General features: G+C 44.3%; 1 protein-coding gene across 8 annotated transcripts in view; it reads right to left on the reverse strand.

Moving 5' to 3' along the window:
• The window catches only part of LOC118102439 (adhesion G protein-coupled receptor L3), a 202,458-nt gene that overhangs the window by 91,532 nt on the left and 87,453 nt on the right, over positions 1-23,473 (reverse strand). For all 8 annotated transcript variants that reach the window (XM_035148603.2, XM_035148604.2, XM_035148615.2 and 5 more), the window contains one exon: positions 8,943-9,052. In XM_035148603.2, coding sequence (XP_035004494.1) covers positions 8,943-9,052 — 110 coding nt within the window. The remainder of the gene's footprint in view (positions 1-8,942; positions 9,053-23,473) is intronic.

Here is a 23,473-nt window from a genome sequence, read left to right on the forward strand (position 1 = left end):
AACAAAGTGTTTTCGCGTTTGTGGACGTAATTCAGCTTTGATGGCGTATAACAGGAGTTAAAAAGTGCTGAAGTATCCCCACACCATGCCTAACATATATAAAGAGATTCTGCATGTAGAATCTATAGGGGAGGGACAAGATTTGGAGGTTGGAATCCTTCTATATTCCGTTTTAGTTTGGACCAATCGCATCTGATTGAAATCAGAGTGTGGAGAAGCGAAAGAGGAAGGAACAGATGAATCGAAACGCATCTGCTTTCAGCTTTTTAATTCATCTGCATTCATACGCAGAAAGCTGTTGATGGAGATTAGCCAAAAATGTTGTCTGGACCTGAATCACTGTGTTTTGTCTCATGTGATAGAAGATGCTAGTTGGACAGTAAACTGTGTACGGCGAACGGAAGATGGAGTCTTGACTCGGATATCCGCTGTTTCCACTGGCCCCAAAATATTAGCCAGAGGCAAATTCGTTGTCAGATCACAGCCCGAGGTCTCCGTGATTGCACAATACCCGGTGAAATTAAAATGTTTTCTTTTCCTCGGCCAAGGAGGTTATGTTTTGGTCTGCATCCGTTTGTCTGTATATCTGCTAGTGCAGGATTACTTGGAAACTACTAGACTGGTTACCACCAAACTTGGTGGAAACAAAATAGTATTTCCACTTTCTTTAACATTCTCAGCGATACATTTTGGGATTTGGATGAAAAAAAAAGAATCGAGCATGTTCAGGGGACCGCTGAGTGTGTGCAGTTTGGTGCAGTTCCAATTAAAAACTGGATGTAGTGAATAAAAAAAAAAACGTGGTTTCATAAGGGGACTGCTGGGCCTTGGCGGAGGTATGCTCTACTAAGTGCCATTCTAGTTATTTTGTACAAATTATATTGCCGATGCATAATGCAGCCCATCGTGTATTTCCTTCAGATAATGCACGAGTTAAATATAAATTCCACCTGAGATGTCACCCTGCATACTTATTCTGGTGTAGTTGCTACTTTAGACGCAGGCGGCGCAGCTAACGGCGGGGACCTTTAGCTGCTGGGAGAAGCGGGCCCCTGTCATGTGAGCGGCAGCTGTATGGATTTTCATTTGAATAATTAATGCTTCCCAATTTCACACTAATGGTCGAGAGGTATCAGAATGGTATCATTAGCCACTAATAGAGATTCATGGCGGAATGGCTGCAATATTTTTTGCAATATTTTCCTCCCCCCCCCCACCACCACCCGTCTTTCTTCCATTCCGTCTCCCTCGTTCTCCCTCTCAGCCGAGGAGTTGCGAGAGTGCGAACCCCTTAACTCCATCCCATCAGCTTTTTAATTAATGACACAAATTACGGGGCTTTGAATAGCATGTGCCTAAGGATGGGGGAGGACGTGCAGGCCACCATCTCTCTTTCTCCGAATTCTCTCTTCATCTCCTTCATTTCTCCTCCTCCTATCATTTCCCTCGGCTGGTGCTCGTGAGTCGCCCATACCATCATTACAGGTTCCATTTCTCCAACAGTCCTTTTTTCCCTTTCAAACACTTGTCTGCTCTCTTTGTGCTCCCTTCTCGTATCTCCTCCCCGGTGTCTCCTTTCTGTCTCCGTCGCGTTCTCTCTCTCTCCCCCTCCTATTGGGGGAGCGGCTATGCTATCTCATAACCTTGACAATGCAGGGTGCTCCGTGTGCGTGCGAGCATGTGCCTGTGTGGGTTTGTCTCTCTCTTCGAGGGGACAGGTGCAAGGACTTGGCGCCCGTCCTGCCTGCTACCCACGTGGAAGCAACCAACAGAGGGAGAACAAGACGTAGTGCAGCCTGGGCAAAACAAAATGAAATACATTTTTGGGGAACACAGCGGCAACTGGAGCAGAAATAACCTGATTGCACTTTCTATAATATGTCTTGATTTTTCAAGGACCTTGGAATGCTGGCGGAGAACAGAGGGATGCGGGAGGTCGTAGGGGGAGAAGAGAAAGCCACAAGGGTGTCTGGTGTGTCGGCTGGACGTGGTGGAGCACCAGTGAACAAAGAAAGCAATAAAATAAAAAGACAAAAGAAATGGAAAAGGAGCTTTGATTAGTAGGGTTATCATTAAGAGGCGAGACCCCCTGAGGAGACCAGAACTCTAATTAGAGCTGTATCCTCGACACTTGGCATCCCAACAAGTCTTTCCGACGTGCGTGCAAGATTATGGGTACGTGTGTGTGGGTTCGCCGGTGGAGGAAAAGCATTGAGATGAAAGCGGTGCTTGTGTTATATAAATGGAAGTGTTTATGAAGATTTTGTGGAAGCTCGCTCGGCGGGCGGCGGCATTTATTCCAATATGTCGCAGCACATTTGGGTCTCTGACCGTATCCCGGATGTACGTTGGAGAGCAAAAGAGCAGCGGCTAGAAAACAAGAAGCTGATAGATTACACCAGCTTATATAGCCATTAGTGGGGAAAAACAGTTTCCACATGTCCAGATTCACCCCTGTCCTACCGCCATTTATCCACTTTGGTAATCACTGCTTCCCTGGGCAATTATCACCTCCTCTCAACAGGGGAAGTAATATCTTTTTTTTTTGTGTAAAAGGGCCATTGTTAATCTCGACCCTCCCAAAACGACTAGGCTCTTATTATGAAAATCCCTGTAAACACTGTGCAACAGTAAATATGAGGACGATGTGTTATTTGTTATTATATTCTAGTAAATCAGGAAGTTAACGTTGTTTTGTCCATGTGATGAGGTAAAGCTGGGCGATAATTCAAGGTTTTCGTTATAAATTGTATGATGACGGTTTAATCATGTTGATCATATTAACTTCTGTTCTTTAAATTAACCATTTCAAAATAAAATAAAAATATAAAATTGATTTACTGCTGCAGACATCGATATAGAGTTTATCTCAAAGAACAAAATATAAATGATGTTATAAGTAAAACAAAATATTGATATAGCAATATTATTTTTAACTATATTCCACAGCCCTATAAATAAAAGTGCCTTCCCTCCCTCCCTCACTCTTCTGATCAATAAGGTATTTAAAGTCCTGGTGAAGATAAAGATATTGAGTTTGCATAGAAGGAAAAACATTAGTGATGCTGAGCCATGATTCATAAAACCAGGACACTAAAAGCAGCTAGATATGATCAATTTTATTATTCATACCTAAAAAAAATGACCTCAATTATATGTCTTATACTCGCCCTACAGAAGGTCAAGAACATATATGAAAAGTAAGTTGTTGTCGACCCATCCTGCTCCACCTTCCTCACATGAATGCGTTGTGTTAACGTGTTTGTGTGTCAGTCACTTGGTGCTGGAGTAATGCAGTTTGACAACACATGACGTCACCCCCATTCAAAGTGAATGAGCAGTATAGTTGAAGACAAAAACTAAGTTGGGCCACATCACCTACCAGTGCATGCATCTCACCAATGAGACGCTTGAGGGAAAAGGAGTACAAGTACTATGCATTCCTATTCCTATGCATATAAAAAAAAAAATATATATATATGTGCAAAAATGGATCGGAAAGTGTGACTTCAGTTCCATTCTAAGATGTAAAGGGAGAATGTCTTCAAAAGCTGGAATTCTCTGCAAAGCAGGGGGTTTAAAAAGAATGTGTTGTGACAAGATCAATCTCTGCAAACCCCGGCCGTGACACTAGTGCGAATCTGGAAGAGTGAGATATGAAAGTCATCGTCATCAGAGCGTGCTGCGCGGCTTTGGGAGTGGTCAGCTGTCACTGAGTGATGAGATGGCGAGTTCCCTCCCCTCCCACACGGGAAGAAGTGGAGCTGGTCATCCAGGTGGGTGGGGTGGGGGAGAAAACGCTGTGTGAACAAGCAGGCTAATGCTCACTGGCATTTCAGCGGGGAGCGCGGAGGGTGTGGCTGCGTGATGTATCGGCTGTCACGCTTGTTGACTCCCACGCTGGACCTGATCAACGTGGATCGGAGAGCCCAAGGGCAAAGAGCCACCGAGCTTCCACACAATCTGCTTAGTTGATTTACTGACAGCGTGAAAAAGAGCAATCTGCTCCTGCAAAGGCTCAAGAGTTGTGGGAAAGATTGTCAAAGTGCCGGGCGATGACGTGCGAGTGGGAGCAACAAGTAAAGCAAATCCATATTTTAGAAACTAACTAAGTGTCGGGGCATTGAAACAATAAGGCCGGGGTTTGAGGCCGTGCAGCCCTGTCCTGGTCACACAGGTGGCGTTTGCCTGAGGTGTGACCACTGGATAACAGGCCCTGTAATCACACCTTATTATGCCCAAACGACAGAGTGCGTGGTAGCCATGTGCAGAGCATCAATTTCATGGCTTCACTTGCCAACACAGAAGGACGGAGATTGGTAGCAGGTGTTCGGGTGAAACTTGCCAAAACAATCCATCCCATTATTCGATTAGAGCCCCCTGAACCTGCTAGGTGTGTTAATATTAGCAAAATGAATTAAAAACGAATTAGGCGAGTTGGAAATAAAAGAACAACGACACGTCGCGTGGCAAGTCGGAGGAAGAGAGCAGTGAGCCCAGGATTACGGCGCTCCGCTCAAATCAGGGAATTGATTGCATGATTATATGCCCTGGCTTAGCTTTTCAGAGCCAGAGCCATATCTGACAGGGCTGAGCTGGATCCCACTGTGCGAGACAGGATTTTACATTGTCCTTATTAGCTACAAACAGTGGGGGGAACTAGTGGCTTATGTATAGCAACACACTGACAGCAGGTTTTCTTCGTTTGTTCTCTCACTCTCTTCTTTTTCTCTGAATTTCACTTCTCCATCTCCTCCGCCTCACACACACTGAAGTGTCACTTTTTTTTTTTTTTTTTAAAGGACGTGCAATTAGCCCCTATACCTCATTTTTGTGGGACGACGGGTTCGACCGCTCGCCTGAACTAAATCAGTCAGTTTCCGATAGACTCTACGCTGCAGCTAATTACTGGAAGGAGATGGTTGCTACCAGGGAGCGAGGACATGAAACGTAACAGGAAGCTGTCAACAACAGAGAGACTCTTCCTCTCACGGAGCACGGCAACGCAAGTTTGACTGCACTTTCTTGTGTGAGTCGGAGAATTTGAGGGGGCCACCGCGGGGGGATGTAAGCATTTCATTACTGCGGAGGAAGAGTGCATAGGCAAGGTTGGGAGTGCGACGCAGTTGTGCTTACCTCTTATAAGCCCCGACCTTTGGGAGGAGCTATTAAAGCGAAAGTTACACGGCGAGGAAGGGGCGGAAGCGGGAGGTTTTAATAGGGCACTCGGAGAATAGGCGCGCATTCCCTCCGCGGAACTGCGGCGAGTCAAGGTGAGAGGGCGGAGGCAGAGACGGATGTCGGCCGCCGGAGCACGGCCATGTTTATGAGTCATTTTAAAAAGGGTCAGCGCACGACTCCTGCCCGAGGGTGGCCTCGCTAATCTGTTGAGTGCACGGAGGAGCAAACATGAACTGCAGGAGAACTGATTCTGAAATTAAAACTTATTTTTTAAAACACAATATAAACTCCTTTCCACTCTTTTTACAAAAGCTCAAATAGTTTCATTCCGATGGCAGCTGAAATATGAAAATATGACGGATTGCCTTGAGCGGTGACACTGCCACACAGCTCACGGCAAAGACACTAACATTCCATTATAACTGATGGAGCGGATCAAATCCCAAATTAATAAAATCAATATTGCATCTGCGGCACCATCGATTATTAGGGGGGTGGATCAGATCGTACGATCTCGCCGGCTTAGGAAGACATGGGGAACAGCGGCGGTGAATTATCCTAAAAGAGAAGAAGCTCCGAATAGGACAAATACAGATATTTTGTGGGGGGGAGGGGCACATAGTGACAGCACTTAAAGGACAAGTAAGTGAGTGTAAGTGAAAGTGAGGGTGGCTTGGAAGAAAAGGAGAGTATTAGGGAGAGCTTGTCAGAGGAATACAGAGTCCGGGCTCCACCGCTGACGGAGAGTCGGAGTCACGGGCGGCTGCTTCTCTTATTAAACACTCAAATCCTTCAGTCTGTCTCAAGAAGGCGGTAAAGAGACTTTGTGTTAAAAGCCCATCCACAATTGAGCTTTCGTGGTGTCAAACTTCCCCCCCTTTGCCAACTTTACTCCGTGATTATTCGAACAGGATTAACCGATTTAGGATTTAGTATATTATAAATTATGCAGGTAAGGCAGTTTCTTAAGCAAGACGCAGACACAGTCTCTGAATGTGGCTCAAAGAGGGTCCGACTGCTTCCATCGTCTGCCGGGACCCCACAAGTGAACTTGATCCCCGCCATGTTCTAAACTGCATCTGAAAATCTGTCTCCAGTGGCCGCTACTGATTACACTCAACATACAAATAAACGCCTACGCGACTTCTGTAATGTTTACGCGACGCCAGCAGAATGTTTAACCCTGCAACAGTTCTGGGGGCGCAATCCATAGTGGAAACAAGGTGCAGCCATCCCCCCACTAGTGCACCACTAATAGGCGTCCCCCGATGTTACAGCAACAAAGCTGCCAGGGAACACTGGCTCACTGTTCCGTGTTTTGACTCGGCTTCTCAAAAAGGAAAGATGATTATATTGTTAAGGAAAAAAGAAAGAGGAGCCTGGCAGGTTGGTGGTTGAGTCAGACGCCTGAATGGGGGGAGCGCCACGCATCCGATGGGGGGGGGCAATTACTCTGTGTCGCTGGGATCGTGACAGAGCGGCAAAACCAAGCCTCTGCATTTCATGGGAACATTTTTACATGAGAGTCATGATATGTGACAAATAAGACGCCAGAAGTCAGTGTAATGGAATCGGATGGGAACGGAGGTTACATAAGTTTTTTCCAAAAAGGGTTCAGGGGGAAAAATTCAATCAGGTTTGAGGAAATAGGAATAAACAAGTCACTCCTGTGTTGATCTCTAGTGGTGGAAGGTGGGACTCGAACCCTAACTACTGAACACTGTGGAGGAAATAGATCTAGGAGGATCGCCCTAAGACTAAAGGGCAGGGGTATCGTGTCACTAAGATCAGGACACACCAGGATTACAAAGCTTCCTCCACAACACTTTTTTTCCCACAGAGCCTTCACGTGTGAGTATGCCCAAAAATATAAACTATGAAAAGCGACAGTTTCCCCTTGAAGGGAAGTAATTAAGCACAAAAGCCAATCAATGGGATCAAGAAAATATAAATTAGGATGTAAAATATCGCCCCAGTTTCACTAGGCTCGCTAAAAACAGTTCCAACATCAGTGTTTGCTTCGAACTACAGGTAAACAAGACTTTAGTAGAGCAGTTGAGTGCCACAAGTCCACACTGTGAGTGTTTACATACCTATACGGGCTTTGCACATCAACAGAGAGGCAAATAAACAACACAAAATCACAAATAATTGGCATTTGGTCCGTTAATCTTGTCTCGGCTACATCCTGTCCTTTTAAAAGACAAACAATCTGTGAATAGCGACAAATATATTGGATAAATAAACAAACGTTTCAAACTGGATAGAAGAGGAAGTTCTTCTTAAACTACTGATGCTTCAAAATGGGACGTTGTCAACTGCACACGTTCCGATTGGTTAGACCTAGGTCCAGGTTGCAGAGTGTGCAAAAGGTGTAACTGCCCCATCGCAGCGCCCCCTCTACGGGGAAGTGTTAGATGCTGTCAGAGAGGAAAGACACCGACACTGGGGAGCTGACATGGCAAAATGTGCATATGTCAGAGTCGGGTACAAAAGAGCCGCCTGTCATCTGGGGGATCACAGGTCCAGATAGTTTTTACTGCACATACATGAAAGCGCCTGCCAGGCAGACAGCTGAGGGAGCCATGATTACATGTTCAAAAGGTGGGTTTGATCTGAATTATTAGAGTTCGCCTGGACCCCGGCAGCTGCAGACGAGACAGATAACTGCCCCGTGACCAGATATTTCCAGTTTTAATGTCATTTCTGAGCAGAGTATGTCGGGATTTTTGGCAGGAAGAGTTTGGCGTTCCACTTCAGAGGTCATCCTAACACAATAGCTCAGGTCACGTGGCAATGGTCCACTCCACTTCCTCTGGCCTCACCTGGACTTCCTCCCTGCGTGCTCATCCTGTTGCCCCCCCGCCGATCCTTCCAGTCCCTGCCCAAATGTTTCCACCTCAACTTGCGTGAAGCCAGACTGTGTTTGTCACCTGCTGCACTAATTAAATCCTGCTTTTTGTCTTTATTTACTCCCGTCAGAGAGGCCTCTAGTCTGAGCATTAACTGGCATCCACTGAGCTGAGCCGGAAAAACAAGCATCTTTGATTCTGATGAAAGTCAAGTGGCCTTTTCTTGCTGCCGCGACAACAGAGACACGACTTAATCAGACGTGATTCCTCAAAGATATTAAAAAAAATGCTGTGAACTGGGGAAGCTGATGGGAAGGTAGTGACGAGCGCCATCCAAAGAAATGAAACGTAGCTTACACTAACAGGTGTGCAGCATTCCCACACAGCGGTAGTTATTCTGGGAAACAAATCTACATCTGTCTCAAATTATTTGCCTGTCGCGTCACCTTAATCGTATCCCTTTACGATACTTACTTTATCCTGAATAAATTGCACACCCATTACCCCACAGAGGATGCTCAGTGTCGGCTGCAGCACTGCCGACACAACTGACGCCGTGTGGGATGAGGGGAAAACGAAGAAAATGTTAATGTCTTGTCAGTTTCAACAAAGACTCAAACACTGGCCCGCACCGCTGTATTGTTTTTCACATGTCAATGACATTGTGGATAATATTTCCCGACCTCATGCAGGGTGTTGTGTTTTCTCAAATAACATGAATCATCGCTCGTCTGGACAGCCACTGCTGTGTCTTTCAATCTGTGAAGACTTGACTGTGCGACACATGTGATATTTGATCATTTGAACACACCACAAGCGTGTTGTTGTTGAGTCACGGCTGTTGGGAGGAACTGAGAAAGAGTGGGAGCATCAGCAGGGATCAGCGTGCGAGCACGGAGGGATACATACTGTAAGGGACGCATTCGTACTGGACCTCCAGGTATTTGTAGGTCCCGGGACAAGGGTCGGGGAATACGTCTGGTCCGGCCACGACAGCACACTGGGTCCGGTTATTACATCTGAAAAGGGAAGCAAAAAAAAAAAAGGGTCATTTCAATTAGTGTAAACATGGAGAGCAACAACAAACAACACAGTCCTTCATATTGGCCACAATGAGTTGATAGTTGTTTAATGTTTGGTTAGTGAAGCGGAAACTATTTAATTCTGCAGCAATAATCATGAGAGTTATACTACACTTTGCATCAAAATGATGCATCCGGTCTCTTCTCTTATAAAATATACATATACATACATAATACATGTGTATTCTACTTCTGTTCAGACTATAGACTTTATATAAAGATGGACAACGTGACTCCTAGTGTGCCTGATGGCAGCGTTGGAATCCAGGATATTTTGGCTTCGTGTCTGGACAGTGGGAGGAAGTAGAGACGTGCCATCCATCTTTATAGACAGTGTATGGTTCCGACCAAAAATCAAGCCAAGAGGTGCAGAGCTCAGAGACAAGAAGTGCATCTTGGGAAGATCTGGAGAAGGAAACAACGTTGTCCCAAGAACACTGGCCTCCATGACTCTGACGTTGAAGAAATTGACCAACTGGCTTCATGTCTGAAGTTTAATCAGTTAAAATCTTAGTTGGAGAAACGTTTGCCTCACAGCGTTAAAATCTTTTCGGTGCTTTTTTTGAAAAACCTTTAATAACAATGAAGATTTCATCTGGCACTCTGCGATAAATCCCAGATCGGTGCAGTGCTTCAGTCACGGTAAAAACAAACTAAAGAAGATTAAGGAGAGAGGAGAGCAAACCGAGTTCTGTGACATTTTTTACTTTTGAGAGATTATAAATTTGACCTGTCTCCTTTTTTTTTTTCCGGGGCAGAAGTCAACGTCGCGGTTAAATTCATGAAGAGCTGGAGGCAGCGCAGCTCACACCTCGCCCCACATCCAGATTACTTTGTTACTGCTGCATGATGGATGTTGGTGGTGCAAGTGATGGTGGAGGTGGGGGGGGGGGGAGGAAGCAGACACAATCAACTGAGTGCGAAATCAGCTCCACACACGAAATGTAGGTCTTCATTAAAAAAAAACTAAACACAATTACACTGCCGGTGGTGTTCTCATGTGCCATTTTGTTTTTGGCAGTCATCAATCAAAGCCCCACTTCATATGCACGGAGCCTCTCGCCTCACACATAATAGCAGCACTTATCTCACAACATTAACTCTTAAACGTTTTGTTTAGGTATCGATCGGGCCGCGTGCTCCGCGTCTGTCTGCAAAAAGTCGGAGGAACGGGAGTTGAAGGGTTGGTGTGGTTCCTGTTTGCCTTGTGTGGTCGCAGTGCTGCGAGCCACAGTATACAATCAGATCTATACTCGTTTAACGGACCGCCATTACCTTGCAATATATAAAAGGTATTTAATCCCCGAGCAAGGCCGTTCACAGTGTACGTCTCGGGAAGGTCAAGGCGGGGTCTGACACAATGATTCATACGCCACAATTAAAGGCTTCTCCGGACCTTAATTAACATTGATTGGCTGCCGACTAATCAATCCAACCAGTGAGGGACAAGCGGAAAAAAAGGGGCCCAATCTCATTTCAAGCCAAGCTCTTAATGAGATGTGGTCTGCCTTATAGGTTCATGAACTCCCACCCCTGCCCCCCACCCACCCACCCCCCGTCAGATGTGTGCGGGTTGTCCCCAGCGATGAAGAGTTAACTCCCAGGCAGTGAATGCCAGTCAAATAAATAAGGGGTCAAGCCCCGTGAAAGTGAGAAACAATTATAGGGAGGCAGCCCCCCTCTCATCTCTGCAGTCTTCCTTCCTCGCGACCACTTCTGCTTTATTCTGTTTGGATCTGGGGTGGGGGGTGGGGTTTTGCAATCAGCGGGTGAGAACACAAGTTAAGATGAAGTGTCACATGGAATTAGAAGTGAGACGGAGAGAGGAGATGCAACTCGCCGGAGGTTGGAGCGTAAACAAATACAACACATTTCTTTTTTTTTTAGCAGCGTGGATAGATACATAAACTGCTGGCTTCTTCTACAAAGCAGCGTTCCACTTCTTTGTTACTGTAAAACTATTAAAATGCACAACGGGAATTTGTTTTTTGATGAAACAACGCGGCCCCAGAAGTTAAGCCTGCGCCGAATCTGGGATTTTAATCATAGTGTTTGTAATAACTTGTCCCTGAGGGATTAAATATCATAATGTGTATTTAACGTGGATTGCAAAACTTAATCCCAGCATAAACATCTATCTTGACCCATATTCCAAAATGTCTGTCCTGAGGGGCACCTGTAAAGGAATAAAAAATAAGGTGGAGAATTACAATTAAATGAATTAAGCGCAAATCAATGGCGGAGTAGGTGGGGGGGATCGATAGCAGGAGAAGCTGCTCGCGCCACGACGACTTCACAATTACCAATTAGGAGGGGGGGGTAATCAGGATTTCATCAGACCCTTGGCTGTGCTGGAGCCCTTTGAACTAGCAGGGGAAGAGGGAAATGGATTCACTTTGACTGACGCATTCAGATATGTATGTGGTTTACATATGCACTATAGGAGGAGGGAGACGGCAGGTGGTGCGATGATGCTTCAGGCGACCGTGCTCTTACTGGCAGGAGGGCTTGGGTTACATAAGCAAATGATAAAACTATTGAGAAAATAACAGCAATACACAAATTCTAGGCGTTATCAGCTCTCTGAAGCGACAACGACACTCAGTCAGACTTAAAAACAGGACAATAACCCCTTGATTTGACAAATGTGGCCACAAACGGCCAATTTTTACCCGCATTCCTGCTTCTTTTTTTTCTCTTTCTCCGCCATACAGCTTTTTTCCTCGTCTGCTGTTTGTTATAACTGGCAGATTAGAGCTCAGACCACCAGCTGACGAGGGGAGATGTGGCACAAAGCGCCAGAGTCCTATGTAAGCACAAACTGTAATCACTATAATCGCTGGCTGATCCCACGGCTGCCTGTGATGACAGTAAGTGGGTTCGACTCCCCTCCGTCTATTGACCACGTACACGGGACCAAAAAATAAATGAATGAATGAGCGAATGAATGAATTAATAGACAAAAATAGAGAGAGAGAGATAGTGGATAGTGCAGGTGCTGTCAAAGCCAGAAAGATTTGTCCTCACTGGAGAATAATGAAAGAGAAGTGGTGTGCACCACTGTTCCCTTTCAGCGCTTCAGCGATTCATATCAGGTGGGAAATATCAACCGAGCGGAAGGTTCGCCAGTTTTTAAAAGTCCAGGTGGAAAAAGAAAAACTATGCTGAATCTATTTTCAACATGCTTAATACTTCTACTTTCCATAGAATCCATATGAAAGAAATTCAAATACGGTTCAGCTGGCGTTCTGCATCGATTGGGACGCCGCTGGCGAACTCTCCATTTGCTGTCCGTTCAAATAAAAAGCTAATTCATCCACCTCCAAGAATATCGCACACATCGGTATCTGTACGTGTGTTAAGAATAGAAAACGACACTCAAAGTGCTTCAGGGGCCGAGAGCGTGTGAGCGAAGACTAAGTGCTTGCTGGTATTTTGCAGTGTGTGTCTATGTGTGTGCGTGCCAGGCTTTGTACACACTAGTAAGAGTTTGTATTTGTAAAGAAAGGGAGGGATCGCTGCGGAAGGAAAAGTGACGGACGGGTCAATATCCGCATCCCTCTGTCAGGACCCATTACGCTGCAGTGATGGTCCTCGCCAGCCGCGCTCGACTTCGTTCATTATCTTTCCCAGCTGTGCGCCACAGCATCCATCTTTTCTCATTCAGCCTGTCACCTGGTCCAACTTTTAAAACTCCCATGAAAATGACACAAGAAGAGGAGACACAGTGGCCATAAGCACTGTGCATCTGGCTCATCAAGCCATCAGGCGAGTTCCCTGTGGAAGCTTTTTCAAGGCGCATACGTCTCAGGTTTTCTGTTCGGGGAGTTACAACAGAATGCAAAATAATCTTTTATGCAGTATATTCAATTGTTTGAAGTTTCTTTGAAGATACCTCAAGCTGGGGACGATCAGATGAACTCAATCAACCATGCTAATGCTCAGTGTTGTGCATGAACGCGCTCAATGAACACGTTGATATTTTCTGTCAACGCTGAACTGAACAAATCAGTTTAGGTTTAGGGGTTACAGTTATTTATATATATATGATAAACTCCAGTGAGAGTGAATGCCGCTCACGTTTTTAGGACACCGTTTTTTTAAATCATCATCGTATAGGCCATCACATGAAACACCAGGAGCGAGCGAGTGTGCTCCCAGTCTGAAGAGTGTGGGAGCACACACTCACTCCCTTACTCCCTCACTCCCTCACTCCCTCACACAGAGACACAGTGAGATAGCAGGAGCTTGCTGCCGTGAAGCAAGTTACTTTCCTGAAGATCAGCGGCAACAAACAGTGAAAATACAGAGTTTCCACGATGGTGCACAGCTGCACAAAGATCAGTGCCGCTGCTTCGGGATCAGAGCAGAAGCAGCGGTTGGTTTGTAGCAGGCGAGACGCTCACAGCCAGGACTCAGTGTCGGAGCGATCAGGAGTCATGATCCGACACCATCAATTAATAACTAAACACAGGATCGTAGGTTTGTCATAAAAATCATAACCATGCTAATAAAAAGAAAATGTAATAAATGAACTTGAACTAGTTCATTTTTGGAACTGTGAACTTGGTTAAATTTTCTTTTTTTCAATGAAGTATGAACGTGAACTTGTTAATTTTCAACTTTATGAACTGAACTTTGAACAAGTTTTTGAGTGTGAACTGGCACAACACCACACTGCTAATGTTCTCCCAGTGTTGGGAAGGGTTCGCTAAGTGTGTGTGATTGAAATACTACTGTAGGTGTATCAGCACAGTGCCAAGTCACACCACAACAAACCACAGCAACATCCATTTGAGCCTCATCATGACATGATACTGGAAGCTTGTCTCCATAGGGACTACTTGCATTTCGTCGATTGGTTGTGACGGGATTCAGATGGTGAAAGGAAATCAAATATAAAGAAAATCTGTATAAATAAAGGTTATACTGTGTAAACTTGGATGATTCAACACAGCTATTTAGACACGCTGCTATTACAACTACTAGTTGAGATGCATTGTACTCAGACTCTCAGCCAGCAAGTGAGACGAGTACCTGTAAATACAGCACAATAGTTATGTGTTTGTATTTGAATGCATCGTCTTAATTCTGCAATGAACAGTCATGAGGATATTTATGTCGTCACAGGAGAAAACCAACATCTTCACATCGAACCAAGAGATCAAGTAAGAAGTTGTATGCAATAAAATTGAGAGATGTCAAAAATATAATTTAACTGACAAACTGAGAAGTGATCTGCAGAAGTTTCACGTGTACAAACGTCAAGGAAGTTGTGTGTATCTGCAAACTGCTCAATTCTTTGGGAAGATATTATTAAAAACGATGTTTAGGGAATTGTGAAATATTTGTGAATCATGGTAGCCGACATATATTTGTGAATTGTCTTCTGTGGGTTACAAATATTTAAGTCCACTAACCAGTGAATCCACCTGACATATTCTCCCTTTATTGTTCAGCTGCGGAGTTTGTTTCCACAACCCAGACAGAGCTGCTCAATGCAGATTAAAAACCAGAAGAGGAAGACGGGGGATGAACGTATACAACACAAATACAATGGCTGAGTGTGGGAGTGGAGGATTTTGAAGTGAATCGCTGAAGGGACTCACTGTTCTCCAGCACTTAAGCTTGAATGCCACCGCACAGATACGGATGAGAACGAACATGCCGACGCACGTGTGCACCTACAATTGAACCGGTGATCAATCAATGTGAATGGCCACGGATGATGGAGACGGTTGAATTTGAGATGAACACAGGGCTGCAGGTGGCATCGGCAGCGTGCAGTTAAACCTTCGAAAAAACACCAGGCTGTGTCAGACTGTTTGCATAAACACTATCTGGGGCAAAACATCAGCCATCTTTTCCTTTTTTTTACAGGATTAGCTGTGTGGAACGAAGCACAAATGAATCAAGCGGGGAAGATGTGCAGGAGCTATAGGAACGACCTTTATCAGGCTCCGGTGACTCCGGGATAAGAGTTTCATTAGGGGTGGTCACGCTAAGGTCAAGACTGACCATCTCTGATCAACTACTTCCTGCGCTTTACGTAAATGCAATGCAATCTCTACCAAAAATGAGCATCTTGTGCTCATTTCTTCCCCGCTGACAAGCGTAATCCCTCTTTGCCATTCGCACAGATTAGTAGCTTTCACGAGATTTTACATCACACAGTTTTCCCTCTCTCTAATATTGTATTTGGAAGATAAGCCGCACTTCATCCCGATGCAACAACAAGCTTAGAAACACGCAGTGGCACTGAGGCGCCGCAACTCTGGATGGGAAGAGACGATTAACTGGAACACGGAGTATTTTTAAAATATCGGAGTTAATTCTGGATAATTTACGGGTGGAGGTGGGATATGGATTCACCCATGAAGCTCTTTTCTTGGTTCTCGTCCAAGTCTCCAAAGTGAAGCACAGGCTCAGCTTGACAAACACATGCTTTCCACGTTTCGCTGTGTGTATATTTCGGACGAGTGGGCACTTTCGCTGAGCTGATGACAAAAATAATATTTTGCAAGTGAGAAGCGAGAGTGGTCTTGTTTTACGACTCACAATGATGGATGACACACATTTGAACAATGGTCACATTGTCTTCATCGTATTTGTTCCATTTGTACATTTGCCCACTGACTGAACGCTGCGCCAAGAAAATATCCTCACAATTTATGTATAAAAACTATTTATGACCACTTGGTTTGTGAAAGGAACATGTCCAGATTTTTTAAGAACGCTTCTGTCACTGTTTATTCGATAATGTGTATTTAACAATGGCAGCTACATGAAAACAATCTGCAGGGCAAAGACTGATGTGGTCACTAAAAGTTCAAGATGCAAATATTTGGTCCTCTAGAATGCAGCACGATAACAAAACATGTAGTTTGTTTCCTCTGTGTTTCTATGTTCTTTAATCAAACATCTACGTTATCTGACATTAATATGAAACAACGATTTAATAGGACGCCAATCTGCTATTTCATTATTCTAACTGAACACAAACAAATATAGAGTTTATTTTCACTGCAGTTGCAGCATAGTTTTGTCTTTTGGAGCAAAAGAAAAGTAAATCTGGAGAGAAGCTGAGACTCGGTTGCACAGGCTTTTCTAAGCTGCTACTTTGTCGGACAACACACGGTTGCGAGGTCAGGGGTATCACCTCGGGGGATCACCTCGGGGATCACCTCGGGGGATGCGCTGCCCTCGCCCCATCATGAGGAGGAATTTATTTAGCTTGGGTTGCCTGCTTTTCTCAGACAGATCTTAACCACCTTTTGGTCAGTACAACACATCAGTATGGAGATTGCACCCTTTGCGTGATCAATGAGAAACATTTCTTTCAACAAGCCTCTCAAGGCCAATGAGATTGTTACAGGCACATGAGGCCCCTCCCCCCCGCTGTTTTGCCTTCTTAATGTAATTGCACTTAATCTCACATAACCTGACCTGCTCGACCTTTGTCGGTGACTCATGCATTGCTCTCTGGCCATCCATACTTGCTAGTGAGCTGCATTTCTCCATATTCAATAAGATCGACAATTCCAACATTTTACCCCCAAAGAAAACAGAGAGACCTTCAAGCAAGGTTAGCAAAGATGACTAAGATCATTACCCACCTTTTTCTCTATGCCCTACTGCTTGGTTTTAGACCTGAACGACATGGAGCCAAGCTAGCATTCCTTCTATGAACACGACACTGACGCTTTACCTGACACCAGAACCATTGAAAACCTCTCTCCCAATAAGCAGCACAGGTTCTCTGCCTGTACGCTGCAGGATTATCAAAGCAAAGAAGTTGCAAGAGCTGCGCTAGTGGCCAAGGGTTGTTGAATGAGGTCTGCAGGAGAGCCCACTTTATCCTCCAGCTAAGTAGCACCAGGGCTGTCGAGGATCTGGCGTTGTTAAACAAATGCAAATGCCGTCTCGGGGTTGTGATGCAATGTTCATCCATGGGAGGGAAAGCAGGTACAACACAGGTGAGCACATCCCTGCCTTAGGGCTCCATGAAGCGCAGGGTTGATTGAGTAGATGAGACAGCGTGTCTTCTACTCCTCGGGGAGGGTGGGACCTCCCGTGCTTGCAATATTTCTCATTGGCCTCGACAAGCGTGTTGATGTGCTGCACCCTGTTTCCATCCCTCAGGGAACATTGGTTATGTACATACCTACACATATTTCATGAGAAAAGAAATTTGAACAAACACCACTCAGGTTTAAGAGCAGTGGTAAACTTTCTTTGACATATGTTTTGAAAGGTTAATCCATGCATTTAAAATACATAAATATTAAATCAACGAGTGCATATTAGGTCTTATGAGAGGTTTTGGAACTCAACACAACTTGGCTGTGGTTTGGAATAACAACCAAAAGTATGTAGACTTGTTTATTTTCCCTACTTTGTGACATCAATGACAACTGTTGTATCTCATATCTCTCGAATCTCATAAAATTTAACCTCAAACACTCAAATTTCATAATTCTAAACCTCAAACCTCTGGGTGAACAAGAATATTTCACATTTACTTCACCGAAACACTTTTTGTTGGCAAATTATATTGATGTAGGCCACAAGGCTCTTTTTCAGGAATTATGAATAAGAGTCCTGCGCTGTGTTATTTTAAAAAGGAGTGGTAATCCAGAGGCGGACGGGTCAAACTTTTCTCAGCGCAGCCTCTTTGAAATGAAATGAATCCATTCGGTGCCACAACAGGTATTAGGTGATGCAATTTCTCTCTCCACCTGAAAGGTCAGTCCGTGATTCTGCACACACTGAGGAGATCTATCTGCCGGTGTGCACACAAAATTCCATTAAAGTATAATTTCGGCACATGCCGGGCAGCACCGGGGGAGTTAGGATGCGTCCCAATTCAACATTAGGAAAAAAAGGGAATTATTGATCAAAATAAATCAGGGGAAAATCGCTTTGATGAGGAAAGTATAGCTCGAGTTCATATTGCAAGAGTATGGTTTAAATTCTACAATAAAATACAATTATGCTAATCTACAACAATGATAATTAATTTAGAATGAGAGTGTTGGAGTTCATATTGAAATCCGATTGTGCTCCTCCGCACAATGGTAATATATGACCATTCTTCAGAAGACAATAGAGCTCATGTAATGAATCCTCTTTGACATTAACTCACACATGCATCCACATGCACAGCTTATCTCTGCTGTCAAGGCAGGGGCACAGTCAGCGGTCTTTCGGAGCACACGCACACAAATGTCTATCTCAAAAACGGGAAACGATAAACTCGGCGGACTAATCCTCAACCGTTTCCTTGGATGTCTGGAGATACACATCTTGAAAACTGTGCAGCTCTAAAAAAAAAAAAAAAAGGAAAGAGAGAAAGAACTGTGTTTTGTTTAAACTTGTTAGCGATTTCAAATTCTGCCAATATTAGTTCAGATATCGTCACACCCACACAAACTGAAACACAACCTTGGAGCCAGAGTGGATATATTCATATAAATAATGCATTATCCCCACTCTATTGTCTTTGTTTAATCCTGTGAGCGAACTGAATCTGCCTGAAACTAGTGTTTATTGGACTAACACAGTTCCCACCACACATATCTGCTGTTATTATCATAATTCCACTTACACTAATGTGATGATTAGATAAATGGGCTGGGAAGCCGTGTTGTATGTAAATGATGTTATCATGCGAGCCGACACATATATGTGATTTACATGATGCTGCAGCCAGGACAGTTGCTAATTAAAACAGCAGCTCAAGTACTCCGTCATTATCTCCCGACTGCCCTCGTTTAAAGCAAGGCACCAGGGACTTCTGCCACGGAGTACTGACAACTCAACATAGCATTTTTGACAGACCGTACGATACAATACCGTCTGATCATTTCCCCTGAGATCGCAGCCTCCTTCACTTCTGATCAATGAGGAACATGTTATTATCTTAAAGGGATTTGCATTGTACGCACATTTTCTAGAGCTAAACACAATGTTCAGCAACCTCAATAAAAGTCTGAACCTGATAGGAGACTAGTCTGTTATAATTCTATAAAAATAATATTTATTTCTAGTACATTTAGGACAATAGTTCATTATCACATGTTTAGAAATCTGTTGTTATGAAAACAGGCATTGATTGGAAAAGTGTTTTTCTCTCCTCCTCCACCGCACGGTGAAAACTAACCCCGCTGACCCCAATATTAATTTCACAAGGTTAATAACACATCTCTTCGATTAAAAGTAAACAAATGAATAAATCTCAGTGTATCATTTCAATATCTGTCACTGTCAAAAAAAAAACAAGCGGCGTCTAATCTCCGGCTATGTGTATGTAAATGACGACGCCCACAGTGTCTCTTCAGGTGACTGCATGGAGGCAGAGGGGAGGATTGAAATGTGCAATAACTTCAGGAATCGATTTGTTTGGCGGGCGAGGCTTATTCGCCGGGGCCCAGCCGCCGAAGGATTTACGATTTCCGGGATGAATTTTTCTATTCTATGCCGACAAATGATGCTGCTCCCCATCATCCCGGTGACGCTTGATTTATCCTCCAGCAACGGCCCCTGGGACTTCCAGCCCTGTAGGCTCATTTGAGGCTAAACCTCATCCGGGGGGGGGGAAATGTGTAAAAGTGAGGATTGGGTCATATCTTTTTCACAACAAGGATATGAATATCAATGTGTCACACGTTGAAGGAAAGTAATCATTTGAAATGCATGGTGTAAAGACAGATGTCTGACGGGCGGGTGGCTGCTTGCACCCATATATGCATCAGGGGCTAGATTGAAATCCCGTACGTGAGAGCACTGGCGTCCCAGGGAAACCGACATTTACATTCATTCATACACTTTCTGTAGAATAAAAAAGGAATCCATCCTGAAATATATCCGAGTGACAGGCCCCATTGAATAGCTGACAAGGGGTTAGCCTTTTGAACCGTTCCCGCTGAGATTCTGAGCCGATCTCAAGAGTATCTCTGCGAGCGCCAGATTTTTGGGCCCGATACCCAGTGGTGCCACTGCTGTGCTGGCCTTCAAACGGACGGATGGGGAATTTAAGAATAAAAAAAAAAGAAACCGAGAGGCAGAAATGCCACTGGTTTGACTTTCCAAGGCATCAAGTCCTGTTTGTTACGCACAAAGAGTGACGACTGCTGCTGCTTCCAGTCAAAGCGGTGCTTGAGGGAGCTTATGCGACTGCAGGCGCTGCACGGCAACCACAAAGAGATTCTAATCCGTCGCCTGGACTGTCATTCAATCTATATTTTAGAAAAATTGGGAGAAAAAAAAAAAAAAGTTCTGAGCTTTGTCTGCAAACAGAATGCAAAACTACTCATAGCAACGAGAGAAGAGAATAGTACTCCATTCACTGTATTTATAATCTACACACAAAATCAATAGGCACTGTATCACTAATCCCCACAACCATCTCTCTCTCCCTCTTACTTTTCACACACACCACACACACACACACACACAACCACACACAACACACACACACACACACACACAACACACACACACACACACAGCACACACACAGACACACACACACACACACACACACACACACCAAGGCCTGCCTTTAAGCAAAGACTTATTTTATTTTCAGTCCCTGTCACCATGGTAACTTCCAATGTCCAACTTGGGCCAGTATGTGCTTCCAGCACTTTCCTTCTTCAAAGCCCTTTTTTTCAAAGCCTAAAACTGGATTGCTTCTCTAATGGACATATGCAGTGCTTAGCTTATAGGAGGGAGTTTAGCTGCTAATTGCCTCATATCACAAAGACACAAACAGGTGCCTCTAATAACAAATCGCTCCATTCAAGCCACAAGGTTTAGAAATAAATACATCTGCCAGTACAGCTGCTGTTTCGCGATCCTCAAGCAAAATAAGAGAAGGAATGAGACTAAGTGTGATCTTGGAGGGTTTTAAACGGCCATTTCAAAACTCCGTGTTTACCAGGTTGAATCTCTTTGTACCTTCAAAATGGCCACCCTTTGTTGCCGTGAAGACGAGTGTCTTGGCAGAGCCGCTCGAGTGACAATCAAATATTCCTGTGTTGACCGATCGATGGGAGCCACCCCCCCCACCGACCTTCCTCATTCACATCTCAATAATGAAAGATGAGCAGGGGTTATGAGTAACCTTAGTGTTCGATACAGGACAGGTCAGGACGTCAATAGCTCGGCAAGGGTCCAGGGCTGCATTGGAATGCGTGAAATCCCCCGCCGGTCTTAAGGAATTGTCCGGGAAGAAGCACGGCCGGGATTAAAAGCTCTGGCTTGACTGAGCTCTGCTGTCTCCTCGGTGTCAATATGCTCAGGGCGCTGTCAGTCACAACTTAAGTCTGAGAGGAAAGTAATTTACTGGCCCATGGAGGCACAGAGGTCTCATCCATTACAAGATGGACCAGTTATGTTAATGGGAGGAGGGCAGCGGCGGCAAAACACAACTTGAGCAGGTTAAAACATTTCAGAATTGCATGATTTGTATTATATTAATATTTCCTTTTTTGCAATGTACCCATGGATGTACAGAGAACCATCCCTGGAATGATTTGTTACTGAAGAAGCCTTGAGCTGTGAATTATCCTGATTTCCAAAAAAAAAAAAAACCTTAGTCATCTTCTGTTGAACGGCTCACCGGTTAATCAATTTACTGTTCAAACACTGTTGTTAATTTACCGTTTTAAGAATTTGTACAAACATCACAGGCTCTTAACTTACATCTAACGTCTTCCTCCAAAAGCTCGGAGTCAGGAGCAGTATTTCACGAACACTGTCGATTTATGTAGAGCTTTTTTTCCCCTCTGACAGACCACGAGTGCAAGCGAGGTGAACAAGGACTGAACAAGAAGTACAAAGACTGATATAGTTCGGGCCCTTTCCTGTACTAGTAGAGGTGACAAGGCGTCTCTTGTATTTCACCCCACGCAGCACCACTGTCCAATTGAATTTGTCAAGGGAAGCCGAGACATTTAGCTGTCTTTTAAGTTCCCTTCCACACCAACAGGTCTCCTGGGAAAACAGCCTGAGGAGAAGGGGAGTCTCACTCTGGTGAAAAAAACAAACTGTGGAGCGTGTCAAGCCTGCTCGGCATGTTTCCCCTACACCGGTATGTATTTGGTGTCATCGTCTGTAGCGGAAGATTTATTGCAAACCACGACGGAAAATGACAATTTCTGCGGAGCACACGCTGTTGTGATGTTGGACGGAACATAAAAATGTTATCCTCACCTAATTCCATCATCTCCGGGATCTATTGTGACCTGAGGCCGGTCTCAAAAGTAGGATTTGTCGAGCTATGTTTGGGCCTAACCTGTTTCCCACAAAGACATCTCAAGGTTAACCCGAGCTCTGTTGCTATGGTTTCTATTGCTGCAGACGATACCTCAAATGAAATGTTTTTTTGTACATGGGTAAATATCACCAATCAATTGCAAGGAAAGACAGAAACCATCTTTTGCAAAAAATGGAAGTGTAAGTGAAATGCATTCATCACTGGGATAAGGAGGAGTTTGCGACCTATACTGACGCAAGCCACCAGGGGGCGATCAAGATGCTTTGGCTTCACTTTTGAAGACATACAGTCTTTGATAGCTATTTATTATTATCATTAGTAAATTGTATGAATTAGTTACTGATAGCTGGATGCCTTCTGATATTCCTAACTGATTGGTTCATTATTTTCCAAACTGAAAAAAACATGTAATGACCTAAACTGAATGGGTGACAATAACTACCCTGGAATCCAAATTTCTGATAAAATAAATTATATAAAAAATATGTAAAGTACCCTTTATGACTTTATGCACAACTGGGGTTCATGCTCCGGCACCAAGCTAATTTCCCAATTGGAATCAACAATTCAATCATTTCTATTATCTATTATTAAATATACAGACAGTGGGTCACTGGCTTTGCTACAGTTCGGAGCGCTTTCATGTCAAGTAGCATCACGGGGGAAGGCCGAGGGTGAAGCAGCCGAGGAAGCAACTGGGATACATCCAACAGCAGTGGTCTCTCAAGACGGCTCTTTAAAGTTTGATGTCAAACCGAGATCTCTGCAGAGGCAAATTCAAATTCCGATCCCGTAACTAATTTAAACCACGGCAGATTGGGGTTTGAAGTTGCGAGCGAACAGCATTGTAAGCAACAGTGTCAGGGACCGGTGGACGTTAAGTAAATTCCATCAGCTTCTCAAGGTGACATGAGAAACTTGATTGCGCGGCAGCAGTGTCGGCAGGCAAAAAAACGGTGCAGGGCTGAAGGATGAGGCATCTTTTATCTCTGCTGCATCCCTCCCCCGTCTTTCTCCAGCTGTAAAAAAAAAAAAGTCTCTGCCTCTCTTCTTTTTACGTCTAAACTTTCTGTCTC

Source organism: Hippoglossus stenolepis, chromosome 23 (assembly GCF_022539355.2).
Source record: "Hippoglossus stenolepis isolate QCI-W04-F060 chromosome 23, HSTE1.2, whole genome shotgun sequence".
NCBI lineage: Eukaryota > Metazoa > Chordata > Actinopteri > Pleuronectiformes > Pleuronectidae > Hippoglossus > Hippoglossus stenolepis.